At 34.0% G+C, this 15,115-nt stretch overlaps 1 protein-coding gene across 1 annotated transcript in view; it reads left to right on the top strand.

Annotated features, from left to right (window-relative positions):
* The first annotated feature begins 2,219 nt into the window (after positions 1-2,219).
* The window catches only part of LOC144451142 (uncharacterized), a 31,305-nt gene continuing 18,409 nt past the window's right edge, over positions 2,220-15,115 (top strand). The window contains exons 1-5 of the mRNA XM_078141925.1: positions 2,220-2,462; positions 4,139-4,230; positions 4,443-4,627; positions 9,990-10,063; positions 11,420-11,538. Of these exons, the coding sequence (XP_077998051.1) occupies positions 2,440-2,462; positions 4,139-4,230; positions 4,443-4,627; positions 9,990-10,063; positions 11,420-11,538 (493 nt within the window). The 5' untranslated portion in view covers positions 2,220-2,439. The remainder of the gene's footprint in view (positions 2,463-4,138; positions 4,231-4,442; positions 4,628-9,989; positions 10,064-11,419; positions 11,539-15,115) is intronic.

The following is a 15,115-nucleotide window of genomic DNA, read 5'->3' as shown; positions in this document are numbered from 1 at the left end:
AATAAAACCAAATTCTGCTTTTTTGCACATACAGTGTTTGTCTATAATTTTGACTGGTTAATGGGAAAAAATACAAGTCTTTGTTGAGGACACACTCCTCCAGAACTACTTTACTTCTATGTAACTGAATGTGACATGATTTTAGAACAACTTTGTAGTAATAAATAAACATTACAATGTTTCTTTGGTTGAGAAATTACATAGAGTGTAACTTCACTGTAAGCACTTGTTTCTCTGTCTGTCTCCCCTCCCTCCCTTTAATATATCTCCCCTTGCCCCTCCACTCTCTTGCCTCTCCCTCTTTCTCACTTATTGATGACTTAGTGATATCTGTCAATGTACTAGTATACATAAATATTTTGAAGCCTAGTAGTTGAACTTGTTATGGAAACTGAACAAAACAATGCATAATGGGGTGGTCCAACATATGTGACATATAATAAAAATGTACATGAAATTCCTTTCTCATTATCAGGTTATTCAGGGTAGTTGTTCCTTATAATATATTTCAGCATGAAACGTTATCAGATGATTATTGATTAAATATGTACATAGAGTTTTGTTTAGAACATGCCATTGAGTGATTCTACAAAAATAAGGATAATGATATTTGAAATGTAAAACTTTTTTCAAAGTATGTATAAAATAACGGTACACCAATACAATAGCCACATTAGTATCAGAAATCTTGTATAATGTAATAATTTGTATGTTTATCATATGATGTGGATTTCATGGTATTCTTCTGTCATTCTAATACTTCAGTCAAGTGATTGAAAAATGTGAAAAAGTGCAAATGTGTGCTATGAAACTGCTTCGTGATGAGTTAGATTCCAAAGCATACAAGAATTACAGTCGAACAGTTCAGAGGTATTATCTATGTGTTAAAATCTTTTTGATTAATTTATCAAAATCATTCTATGCTATGAATGAAAATAATTCATTCATGTGAGCAGATACAAAAACAGGAAGTTCAGTTTGAGTTGTAGCATTGTTCTTATCATTGGGTTTTCACCAGCTAATGTAGCACCAAAAAGAAGAAATCATGTTTATGTTGTTTGCGGTTACAAAATGGAATCATTACAATGTAACTTTATGATCGTAGATGTACACACAACAATACTGTTAAGTGGTCATCGCGTATGTTGAACTTTAAGGGTAACATGATGATGTAGAGCAACAATCAACCATAGACAGTGCTCCACTGTCTGTGAATCAACATACATTTTCAAAATACAATACAATAGGTATGTTCAGATAATTACATGAAGGACCAGCTGGCTCCTTTCATATAGGTTAGTCCTAATAGTAACTATTAGTTACGGCCAAAACACTGGTCTGAGGGGAACTGAACAATTACAAGTATAGTATTAGTACATCAACCACTACATGATGTAATATTTGCTTGTAAGTTGTAAACAAAAACAAAGATCATGGGAGTATTGCAACCCGCAAAGTACAACTACTTTCCGTGATGAGACCTCGATCGTGACGAAAGCCTTAGACCACGAATGTTTTCGCCAAGTAACAACTGATCTTATGAAAGCTAATGTAAGAAATCAACTCGACTGATATATTTACCTTTCCATGATCTCAACTATGCTTGCTCGCTCGTCGATGTGAGTAGAGAAATCACCAACAACCGGACTGTCATCAACAGATTCGAACTTGCTGCTGTTAAAAAATAATGGTCCATGACAACAGTAATTCATGGAGCAAATTGGATACTCTGGCAAAAATAAAAAGGGAGCATGCAAATCCATGCAATTCAAGTGAAAAGTAATCACAATCGTATGATTTCAACCTGCCAATGACGGTTTTATGTGATTTACCGAACTCGCATTCGTACCCATTCGGAAGACTTCGAATCTGATGATGAACGTGTGAAGCCATCATCATATTGAGATTGAGCTTAGGGGTCAACTTTTGAAAATGAATATGAATATGAATATGATGGTAGCTTCACACTCGTAAAGACATGTGGCGTTCAGGAGTATCGTATATCGTATTTCGTGATGCAAAAACTGGAAATATTTGAGTGTGTTTCATATCAACCATCAATAAATGAACAACGTAATTTACCATTTTTCACCAATTACCCGCTGCGCTAGCTGAGGAAAAGAAAAGTGTGTACAAGAACGAAGGAGAAGTACAGTGCATTGGATCAAGGTCAAAGGTCATTTCTGCCTGCTTCCAATGTCTAGTGTGCTGTCGACCAGTCTAAGCTGCCTGCATCAACTTTAGTCTTATTCATATGTAAATGATATATTATACATATTCATATAGTATTATTGAAAGGAAGAGAGTTGTCGGCTCAGGACCACATACGCCAGCCTACTCTATGAGATAACTACAGAATTTGCGGGTTCCCGTTACATTGTTATCACTGTACGTATCAGTACTACTTTAAATCGCTCACTTCGTGTGAAAGCTGCAAACATGAGAGTCGTGGCACTTGTCAGGTGAGTTAATGACAAAATTTATGTAAAGACTCCAGATATTTTTTGCCATTTATTTTAACATAATTTTCTAGATATTCAAGGTAAAAAGTTAAGAAATATATTCTAACAATCACAAAACCATGTTACTCACTGTATTGATTACATATGTAGGTGTTGTATACTACATGCACATAGGAAGACATGTTACCCCTTCCCTTTTTTTAAAGGAAGAGATGTATTTAGTGGGTGGAAGTCTGTGTGTGTGTCTGTCTGTGTGTGTGTCTGTCTGTCTGTGTGTGTGTCTGTCTGTCTGTGTCATTGTTTTCTCCATAACGGTTTGCTCAATTCAAGCGAAATTTTGAAAACGTATTCCATAGGGTAATGGCAAGACTTGATTAGGTTTTGCTAAAAAAAATGAATATTAATGAGCAATTTACGTAATTAATGGTTTTCGGTAATTAGGCTATATCTCAAGAATGCATGCTTCAAATTCATTATAACTTGGTACATACATTTGCGATACCAAAATACACCTGTCCTGAAAATATTACTAATGTAGCTTTTAGTTTTAATAAGTTATTGGCATATTTTGGGTAGGCCACAAAAAGAAAAAAATAGTTTCTCGTCAGGAAATGTCTAAAGTGGTGCAACTTTATCACCATTTTCTAAAACACGACTGCCTCAATTCAAACGAAATTTATTGCATGTGTTCTGTAGGGTAGTGACAAGAACTGATTAGGTTTTGGTAAACATCCCATGAATATTAACGAGCAATTTACATAATTAATGGTTTTCGGTAATTAGGCTATATCTCAAGAATGCACACTTCAAATTCAATATAATTTGATACATACATTTGCGATACCAAAGCACACTTGTCCTGAAAATATTATTGATGTAGCTTTTAGTTTTAATAAGTTATTGGCATATTTTTGTAGGCCACTAAAAAGGAAAAAATAGTTTCTCGTCAGGAAATGTTGTCTAAAGTGGTGCAATGATGCGCTTATTTTTTTTACATTCTCAACAAATGTTAATCAATCTACTTATCATTGCAGTTACTGTTCTTTTTATTTAGTACTTTACAGCAAGTGTGTATGTGGGGCAGATGTCATAGGTTAGTTCATCATTAGTTTTGCAGTTGTCTTCACTGGTGGCAATTAATGTAGAAGAAAAAATTAATGCGGGAAGGGGGGTACTTAAGTGATGGGCACTGACCAGAAACAATTTTTTTTTGGCCCTTAAAACTCTTTCTATGGTGAGTGCTATGCTACAACATTCTATAAAGCTTCACGTTACATGTTGTGGTTGGCCAGGAGATCACTAACAGCAATGAGCAAATAAAAATCAATGAGAAAAAATAACTTATTGCATATGTTCTGTTGTATTCAAAACTTTGCCCTTACGGAAGGCATTCAGTTTAAATCTGGTTATTCAGGTGAATGAGCTGAACAAGAAAAAATAGGTTAATGGTGAATATTTTGAGAATTATTGATTTCCCCCCACAAAAGCCAATTTATAAGCTATCATTTTGTAATACTGACAGTAGGGGATAGGGGTAAAGTATCTTCTTCTGTGCATCTTAGGTGCATACTAATACTTTCACATATTGGAAGTTACAATATAAATGTAAATATAAGTCATTTACCATTCTTTAAAAAAAATGTCATTGCCTCTTCTTTCCTTTCCTTTTTTTTCAGTGGTGGTAAAGATAGCTGTTACAATATGATGCAGTGTGTGGCTGAGGGTCATACAATTGTAGCATTGGCCAATCTTCGACCTGAGAAGAAAGGTATCATAATAATCTTATTTCAAATCAATTGCCATATTTGTATATATTTTAGTAATCAAATTAATTTTAAAGTCACTTTATTACTCTGCTGCTTGTTCTGTACTGAAATCAAGGTAAAATGAAAATAAGTTGGCAGGAATATAAATAAAGAAATGTGGAAATAACTTGTAAAAAGTTGAGGATTTTTTCATATTCCATTTTTTTTTCTTCAGATGAAATTGACAGTTACATGTTCCAAACAGTTGGCCATGATGCCATTGATCTGTATGCAAAAGCCATGGACATCCCACTGTATAGACGCACCTTGTTTGGTGAATCTGTAGTGCTAGACAGGGATTATATTCCTGATCCAATGGATGAAGTGGAAGATCTCTTTCAACTCCTCCACAACATGCAGGTATATTTGTCTATATTATCTACAATTGCTATCATCCAATCACATTTGGATTTAGATCTAACAGTAACAATTTACCATGCTCTGATATTTGTATACTCATTAACATAGTGTTTGTCATCGAAAGTCTTGTGAATTTTTTTCCCTTAACCAACAGAATGTTGAACTTATAAACACACCTACGATATCAAATCAATCATTGCAAGGTTGTCTGGACTGTATTGTACATGTACTTTAATACAGATATTTAAAGTGAATGAAGACGACCTTGACTTTACTATTGTCATGAAGATGTATAGCCCTCATTGACAATACTGGACCATGCATTCTTGAACCATTGAACTGTGAGGGCACATAAGTTCAATGTGAAGGTGATACTAAGACGGACAGAGTTCATCACTTACCCTTTGGTTTGTTTATGCTATAGTATCTGCAAACCGGATGAGATTGATGAGACATGATATTGTATCAGCAATCATAATTTTGTGCATGTCAGTGGAAATTTACAATATAGAGAAAAGAGCATATTTCATTGGTGGTAGTTGGAAGTCTGTACAGTTGACCTAATAGTATTGTGAAGCTAACTGCTGGATTCAACCACCATGGATCTATAATAGATCCGTGATTCAACAAACAATAGAGTCATGTCATTATCACTTAAATGAATGTAATATGCACCATTCAAAAATAAAATTGGCTGGTAGTGTTGTGAAATAGCTATCTATCAAATTTCTAGTATTTGAAAATGTATATGTACATTGGCTTGAAATTAAATTTATTAGAGTCAAATTCAGAAATTCTCTACCAGCCTTCTTGGCCTATTTTAAGCATTTGAAGTATGTCATTGTCTATATGCAGACAATGGCACCTTGGTACATTTATTTCTAAACACTTCAAAACAGCTGTTGTTCACTTGTAAACGATCATTGAGACAAAAGTGCAACAAACCCAAAGAAAAGTTGACAGTATACTGATGTTTACTGGAAAATGTAATCATGCAGTCCATTGCCTGTTATGATTAAAATATGGATATGCATGACTTTTGGTTACATACATGTCAATAGCTTTTGGAAAGGGATGTTTTGTTAATTCTCATGGCTAGCTGCATGTATCACCCTTCCACCAGTCTGCTGCTCTTTTGCAAATCTCCTCTTGTCCCCAAAGACAAGGTTATATACATTATATGTGTTTATCTACCTTGTAAGGTTTGTTTCAACAACTGTCTGAAGTATCTTAAGCAGAAAAGAAAATAATACCTTTTAAAGAAGGTTTTTTTTTAAAGAAGACAATTAACAAAAGCAAGATAATAGTTCTCAGATTGGCTAAAGCCTAAAAAAAAAAAAAAAAATTGGTTTCTGTTCCCCAAGCCCCACCTACTTTTTCACTGCTGACCCTAAACTTCTTCTTTTCTTTTTTTTACATATTTGAGAAAAAATAATAACATTGTGAACATTGTGAAGTCTTGCAAGAAATAGTGGATGTGGAAACATCAACTTAAAACAGATATTATAACTGTTCTTCCAATCTGTAATGGCTGTACATCTGATGGGAATAAATCAATAACACAGACCATATGGAAAACAACAGAAAACATAACTAACTGAACTAGACACTCACACATGAAGCATTTTTTTTAAATCTACCTACCCCACCTATTCTAAAATTGAGCGTTATCGGAACCACACAGTTTTTTTTTGGTGTAAAGAGTACAATATGTAATTTCTCTATTAAACTGAAATAAACATAAGTTCAAATGTTACAACTCTTGCAGAGAATAAAATCAAACATATCATATTTAAAAAGGATGAGCTCATATGGAAAGAAAACATGACAAAAAACTCTAGTCTTACCCATTACCATAAATTTAAAACAACTTTAGAAACCAGAAGAGTATCTTAAATCTTTTACTAATTTTAAAGGGTCACGTTTGAAATTTAAGACAAGATCATATTCTCTTGATCTTGCAAATGAAAAGAGACCAGATGTAAACTGAATGTCTGCCATAAGGGCAAAGTTTTGAGATTGTCGTTCCTACAGACAATTGTTGGAATACAACAGAACATATGTAATAAGTTATTTTTTCTCATTGATTGCTATTTGCTCATTGCTGTTAGTGATCTCCTGGCCAACCACAACATGTACTGTGACATTTGTTGAGAATGTAAAAAAAAAAAAATAAGCGCATCATCGTACCACTTTAGACAACATTTCCTGACGAGAAACTATTTTTTCCTTTTTAGTGGCCTACAAAAATATGCCAATAATTTATTAAAACTAAAAGCTACATCAATAATATTTTCAGGACAAGTGTGCTTTGGTATCGCAAATGCATGTATCAAATTATATTGAATTTGAAGTGTGCATTCTTGAGATATAGCCTAATTACAGAAAACCATTAATTATGTAAATTTCTTGTTAATATTCTTGGGATGTTTACCGAAACCTAATCAGTTCTTGTCACTACCCTACAGAACACATGCAATAAATTTTGTTTGAATTGAGCCAGTCGTGTTTTAGAGAATGGTGATAAAGTCGCACCACTTTAGACGACATTTCCTGATGAGAAACTATTTTTTTCTTTTTTGTGGCCAATCGAAAATATGCCAATAACTTATTAAAACTAAAAGCTACATTAGTAATATTTTCAGGACAGGTGCACTTTGGTATCGCAAATGTATGTACCAAGTTATAATGAATTTGAAGCATGCATTCTTGAGATATAGCCTAATTACCGAAAATCATTAATTACGTAAATTGCTCATTAATATTCACGGGATTTTAACCAAAACCTAATCAAGTCTTGCCATTACCCTACGGAATACGTCTTCAGAATTTCGTTTGAATTGAGCAAGCCATTATGGAGAAAACGATGACACAGACAGACAGACAGACACACACACAGACACACAGACTTCTACCCATAAATATATCTCTTCCTTACGGAAGAAAAAATGGGAAAATTGTAATGATGATTGTACATGTCCTTGTTGTGGAAAAGCTGATAAGACACTTGAACACTTTCTTTTTACATGTGAAAGCCATTCTACACAACGACAGATCTTAATGAAAGGAACAGAAGAACTATTACCCAACAATGCAGAGTTGAACTTATATCAAGGGAAAGAATACTCTTTATTTATCTTTATTTATAGGAGATTATAAATATGAAACACTACAATGAGTCTATAAGTAAACAAATAGATAAACTTGTCAAACAATACCTTATTGAAGCAATTGAAAACAGAAAAGTTTTTGTTAAAACTAATATAGAATAGTTTAGCTGTTAGATTTTCTGACAGCTAACATTTGAAGCATATATTTTTATTTTCGTTTTACCAATATTCCATTTTGCACTCAGTTACCAATGTCAGTCAGTCTGCCTGACCATCTGTCTGTCTGTATGTCTGTATGTATAAACATAGACAGTGGTATAAACAACATAAGTTGAAATCTGCTGAGCATATTGCCATGATATTTCATGGGATATTACCTTTGGTGTTGTTGTTTTGAATTTGTACAAGGCAAAGTGATCAGATCTGCAATATACAATAAAACACATATCATGCAAATTATGTCTAAAAATGTGGTTTTCAGTGAAAGAAAAATGCTGGAATGAAAAAATTACTCGGTAAATTGGTCTGAATTTGATGGGGATGTTCCTAGTGGTGTCTAAATGAAAGACAAGATGATCACATATTGAAACCTTCCAAAAAACTTAGTGTCCAATGTTGGATCTTTGCCTGTATTGCAACTAATGGCAGGCATTATTTTCATGTTATTGTGTAAACTTGTTGCATCTTAAGCTAAAGCAGATTTTGCATCAATTTTGACTGACTTTGTCTGTACAGTGAAATTTTAAAAACAAGCAGTAAGCCATATGATAATGGATGAACAATATAGTATGAAATAACTGTTTGGGTAACGACGTAAAATATGTACAGATATCTTACACAGTTGTTTGACTAGTTGAATGTAAATGATCAAACTCGATCTTTAACCTGTCTGCAATGATTACAATATTCCCATGTTACAATCAGCTATTTATAAATTTTGACAAATGACAGCACCTGACCCATGCATGTACATGTATGTACCTGCATAGAGTTTAATAGTAGATGCATGTATGTACATAGACAGGATAATTATACACCAGACAGAACTGTAAATCATGTTATTTTGATTCAAATAGTAACATAGAGTTTAGACTCCGGAGTAATTGTTCCTGTCCCACGCAATTGTTCTAAAATTGTGCACACTAAGCAGCTGTGTTCACAGTAGCACTAAATAACCTGACATATGGCACTTGATTACCTGGCCTGTGACCACATCAATTTATGAATTTACGGAGAAAAATGCTAAATTAGATACAAGACACAAGAAATGTTCATATGAGTAATTATGGTGATGTGGTGTTTCCCCCCCCCCCCCCCCCCCGCATCAAATGCAAATAAAAGGTACAGAAAAGTAAATATTAAAAGTATACATACATTATTATAATATTGATTTTTAAAAGCAAAGAACAGTCCACAAACCTCCAGAATGCATAGTTAAAAGATACACAGTTCAAACAACAAAATTCTGCCACTTAATTCTGCTGCTTAAACTACAGAGATGCTTTTGTGCACATATGCTAACAATACTATGACTTGCACGCTAATAATGTAGAAATAATTTATACAATTCATCCATTTTAAGGATTCTCACTGAGGGAGGTAGCATTTCATTTTCAAAATGTGTAAGGGGGCATCAATCATTTTATTGTTGCATTTTTGGTTGTTAATTGTGACTCCATTTTGAATCTTTGCTCATTATGGACTCTATTTACACATTTTGAAAATGATCCCCTTTCAGCAGCATTTTCTAATTATTGTAATTGCATGTGTGTTTTCAGTGTCCCACAGGAGGGGTAAACACAACAAAATAGCTATGTTTTCATTTCATTTGTAATCAGCATCATTTAGATTGGGGCTAAAAATAGGAATTGGTAAGCGCAACAATAAAGAACTAACTCTTTTCATTTTTCAATATTTTATCAGCTACTTTTTAATATTCTTATTCTCGTGACTATTACAGTATTCAATCCCTCCAACCTTTCCATCAAAATGAATACCTCGATAGATGTGTCAATATTACATATACTGAACATGCTACATGTATTTTCAGTGAAATGAAATGAAATTCGGACTGTGTGATTATAATTTTCCAGCAATTTCAAATACCAGAATTTAGATAATCTCAGATATGATAGACAACATGAAAAAAAAAATAACTTTACAAATTGAAACAATGTTTATGGCTGTGATTAACATTAACAGATTTCATAAAATTTTGGTTTGTTTTTTTTCTCCATATTTTGCATATGCAGAGGAATATTGATTTTGAAGGTGTATCAGTTGGAGCTGTTTTGTCAGACTATCAGAGAGTGAGAGTTGAAAGCGTGTAAGTATTATCTCTAGTAATATCATCATATGGTAGAATTGTTGCATGTTGCGATTTCCCAAATTCTTAACATCACACGCAAAAAAATTAATATTACATGTAGCGAGAATTCATAATTCAGAAATAAGAACTATTTATGATAATTTATCCCAACATTTCAACCGGCAACCTTTTATACTTTCCGGCATCGGATTTAATGTCCATATTGGTTTTTTTTTGCGGTATCTCTGAGCTAATACTAGTAATGGGATTTCTAGTCATATTGTTGAGTTTCCGTAATCAGTCATAAAACCAGTCATCATGACGTCCCACACATACAAGATGATACCCTATTCCCATATATTCTACTTTGCCGCATATAGGAAACGATATTAAAATATTGATGTTTTTTGTCGACTTTATTTTCATCTTTTAAGCTTTTTGGGTTATTTATTGAAATATATGGTAAATGTTATTTTCTAGTTTCAAAAGCCCCATCTACACATAGGTCATCCTACCTGAGGTAGGATAGATTTGTGTCTACACGTAGGAAGGTTACGGCATAAATGTCGCACATTCCCTCCTGCAGCTGATGACTCCGTCCTGACAGTTACATAGCATGAAGTCAGGAGGGTTTCAGGAAACCTCTTGAAGGTGACCTAAGTCTGGATTGATTCAGGGCAGTTTGAGGACACGTTTACATCTACATTTTTAGTGCCATGTACAATGTAGATGGGGCTAATGAGTATACTTAAAAAGCAAAATTAGTATATATGTAGTTTGGAAATTAGTTCTTAATGTTATGGCATGTCTATAGTTTTGCAATATGCAGGTGTGCACTTCTAGTAAAGCAATACTTAGTAGTTTGGAAACAAGGACCTAAAAAAATAATTGTTTGATTCTGGTTACCCGACTCAACCTAACTCTTCACTGCCGACCCTCAACTTTTTTTTTATGTATTTGAGAAAAAAGTAATGAAATCGCAAAAATTGTGAAGTCTCACGAGCAGTAGTGGATGCAGAAACTGACATCAACTTAAAAAGACAAAATAAAACTCTTCTTCCAATCTGTAATGGCTGTACATCTGATAGGAAGAAATAAACAACTCAGAGACCATTTGGAAAACAATGGAAAACCTGAACTAGACACTCACACAGAAAAAAATATATAACAAAATAAAATAAAAAATCTACCTACCCACCTATTCTAAAATTGAGCTTAATCAGGGCCACACAATTTTGTTAATGGGCCTAGTCCTGCATCATCAACTTGTTTAGTTTTACAATGTGCGTACTTCTGATAAAGAAAAACTAGTCCTTTAAGAAACTATTGGTGTGACATAACCCTTAAACCATATTGTCTATTTTATTACGTTAGATGTAGCAGACTTGGGCTTACATCATTATCGTATCTATGGAGACGAAGTCAACAAGAACTGCTGTTAGAAATGATAGCATGTCAGGTCAAAGCCATTGTCATTAAAGTCGCAGCTCTAGGTGAGATATCAGATCTAAATAATAATTAACATATTCTACATTAAAGCTACATTAGACAACTATACCACACCTTACTTCATTATACTACGCTGCATTACACTGAGCTACATGTACACCACACTGCACTACACTACACTTCATTACACTACACCACATCACACTACATTATACGTACTACACTACATTACACTGAGCTACATGTACACCACACTGCACTACACCACATTACACTACATTATACTACACTACATTACACTGAGCTACATGTACACCACACTGCACTACACTACACTACACTACATTACACTACACTACATCACACTACATTACACTACGCTGCATTACACTGAGCTACATGTACACTGCACTACACTACACTACATTACACTACACTACATCACACTACATTATACTACACTACATTACACTGAGCTACATGTACACCACACTGCACTACACTACACTACACTACATTACACTACACTACATCACACTACATTATACTACGCTGCATTACACTGAGCTACATGTACACCACACTGCACTACACTACACTTCATTACACTGCACCACATCACACTACATTATACTACACTGCATTACACCACACTGCACTACACTGCATTACACCACACTGCACTACACTACATTACACTGCACCACATCACACTACATTATACTACACTGCATTACACTGAGCTACATGTACACCACACTGCACTACACTACACTACATTACACTACACCACATCACACTACATTATACTACACTGCATTACACTGCATTATATTATAATACTATACTACACTACACTACCTATCAGTGTGTGATAGATTACTAATGACATGCACTATTCACCCTTTACCCAGTAGGAAATTTTACTAGCTAGATTTTTGGTAGATTATATTCACATTTGACTAGCATGGAGAGAAAATCAAGCCCATGGATAGCTTCTAGACTACCTTTCTTATCACAGGCCATTACATTCAATTTGGGATAAAAGATTTCAATAGGTTCATATCCTCTGCTGTTTTTAAAGTAAACCTGGATGAAAGCCTTTCTGCAGGTTATTCTTCATTGAGTGGTCCATTCATTACATAATCTATGCTGAGCTTGAGGCATTATTGTGGCACTGGTAGTGTCCCCAACCATATATATAGTACATTGTGCCATTTTCACACAGACCGAAGTAAAGAGTATTAATCATACCATATACATGTAAACCACTGTACATGTTCAGACAAGTATGTACAAAATCACCAGATTCTATTTTCCAATTTAGATTGAAATATTATAAGGTACAATCAAAGCAGAACTCATCAGTAATGTACATAATTAGCATTGTGCATATACAACTGTATTATTCAACTTTTAAAACTGAGCCAAATTTAACAGTGGCATAATTAAACCCCCCTCTCTGATAAATCTACATTGATGTTACCATTATAACAATATTGTAAAGGGGACTTTGATAATATTGTGAACGGATTATGATAAACAATAATATTGATGAAAATTGGTCAGATTGCAACAGCTTGCAAAAACTAAAACAAATTTTATTTCAAACTCAAAATATTTTTAAAATTATTTAACATATGAACAAGAAAGACAATCAAGATGTTCAGTTTATTGTTGACTGGCTAGACCTTGACAGGGTGCCATTACTCTAGACATGTATGATCTGCAGCCTTCATGTGGATATCATGTATCAGTTTTTCAGAAAGTAAACAATGCAGGACATGAATTGTTGGTGAGATGTCATGCAGTGCATGAAATTATAATACTGTTACTAAGAATGTGTAATTTAAACTGTTTGAGCTCAGCCAACGATTTTCAAATTCTTATTTCATTCCAAAGTTTGAACATTTTTATTACTATGAGTATTATTTCAAATAATTGATTATTGTAATTTAACGACAGATCCTTCTGAAAATTAACGAGAATGTTTTTAGATGTGTCCAGATGCAGAATTAGTAAAGACAACACGACCCGATTGTTAATATGCAAACATAAAAGCCTAAAAAAAACATAGGTGAAGGGCATGTTGATGAAACAATTAATATACAATCATTGATATGCATATTATTTATGAGTTTTTGTAAAATTTCAAACTTTGAAACTTTGACAGATCAACATACTAAAAGGAATACCTTCTTTATAAAATAACTGCTTGGATTTCAATATGCAGACAAATTTGGCAACCAGCATGTGATAACTATTAAATGAAAGTGAAAGCTATATAAGTCTGTGTTTTGTCTATCAGTGAAGGTTACAACTTTCTAACAAATTACTTTCTCTATGGGTGGCAGGCAAGACATGACAAATTTATCTATGGTGAACCACATATTTTCAATACCATGTGTTGAAATGGAATGGACTTTACTTTAGCATGTAATTATACAGTATATATTCATAGTTTTGTTTGCGGCGTCTGTTTTAGCTTATCGTTAGTTTAGTGTATTAATATGTTGAAAGTCTTCTTCAACTCAGAACCTTTCATCAATTTTTTTTTTTTTTTTTTTTTTTTTTTTGGGGGGGGGAATTTTCTCTCAGTGATTTTCATTTTATGCATGAGAGGCCTTCAGACATGTACACAATCACACATTTCTACTAAAATCCAGTCATGTTGTGGACCATGTGATAGGGCTATTATGTTACACACCCCATATCACATTGCTAGAACTGTCAAGGCTATCTCTGAGTCAGTACACAGGCTATCCCGGAGTCACCCAGGCCTGGCAATGCAGAGTGGGCAATGCATAGCACCTGCAGGCTCCATGTTTGTTAAATCGATTCCTTGATTGTTGATTTCGAGTCATTACTCTAGGGCCCCAAATTTACACTTGTATTGTGAGTGAGACGACTGAGTGATACGTCAGCCTTCCCATCAAGTTTATATAAATCTCACCCTGGGTTTGGGTCAGTCACAGAAAAATCCTTTGACTCTACATGGCCATGAGCTACTAACTGATATAAATATAATCTATCAGTGCACACTAACCACTACTCTACAGGGAGCAGTGTAAAACGGTATCATGACATTTCATTTTCCCCTGAATGCAGAATGATGCTACAAGACATCAATGAAAATTTTAAATACATTTTCTAAAAAAAACATTGACTCTATGAGTAAAAATGATGGGAGGTAATAGTGAAAGGTGCAAACTTACAGACTGTCACCAAATATGGCAGGGACATATTGATAGTGTTAACATGCATGGGATATCCTGTGTGTATTGTATGTAGCCAAGGTGACTTTATTTGTCTAGAAGTATGTTTGTACAAACTCTAAGTTGTGAAGATGACAGTTATACAAATATAATAATCACAATGTGTTTATTATGAAATTGCTCCAAAACATGTGTTTTACTTCATGAATCATGCAATGGCCTTCCTTAATGTACACAGAATTGAGGTCAATTCATGCAAACAAGTTTGTCCTCAGGGGTTTGTTTTTTCGTTTTTCGTGAACAACTATGCACTAACAATTGAAAGCAAAGTGGACCCATTGTTTTTGTGAACAATTATGCACTTACAATTGAAAGCAAAGTGACCCATTGTTTTTGTGAACAATTA

Source organism: Glandiceps talaboti, chromosome 2 (genome assembly GCF_964340395.1).
Source record: "Glandiceps talaboti chromosome 2, keGlaTala1.1, whole genome shotgun sequence".
Lineage (NCBI taxonomy): Eukaryota > Metazoa > Hemichordata > Enteropneusta > Spengelidae > Glandiceps > Glandiceps talaboti.
The sequence above is the reverse complement of the archived record's forward strand: the minus strand, read 5'-3'. Positions and strand labels throughout refer to the sequence as shown.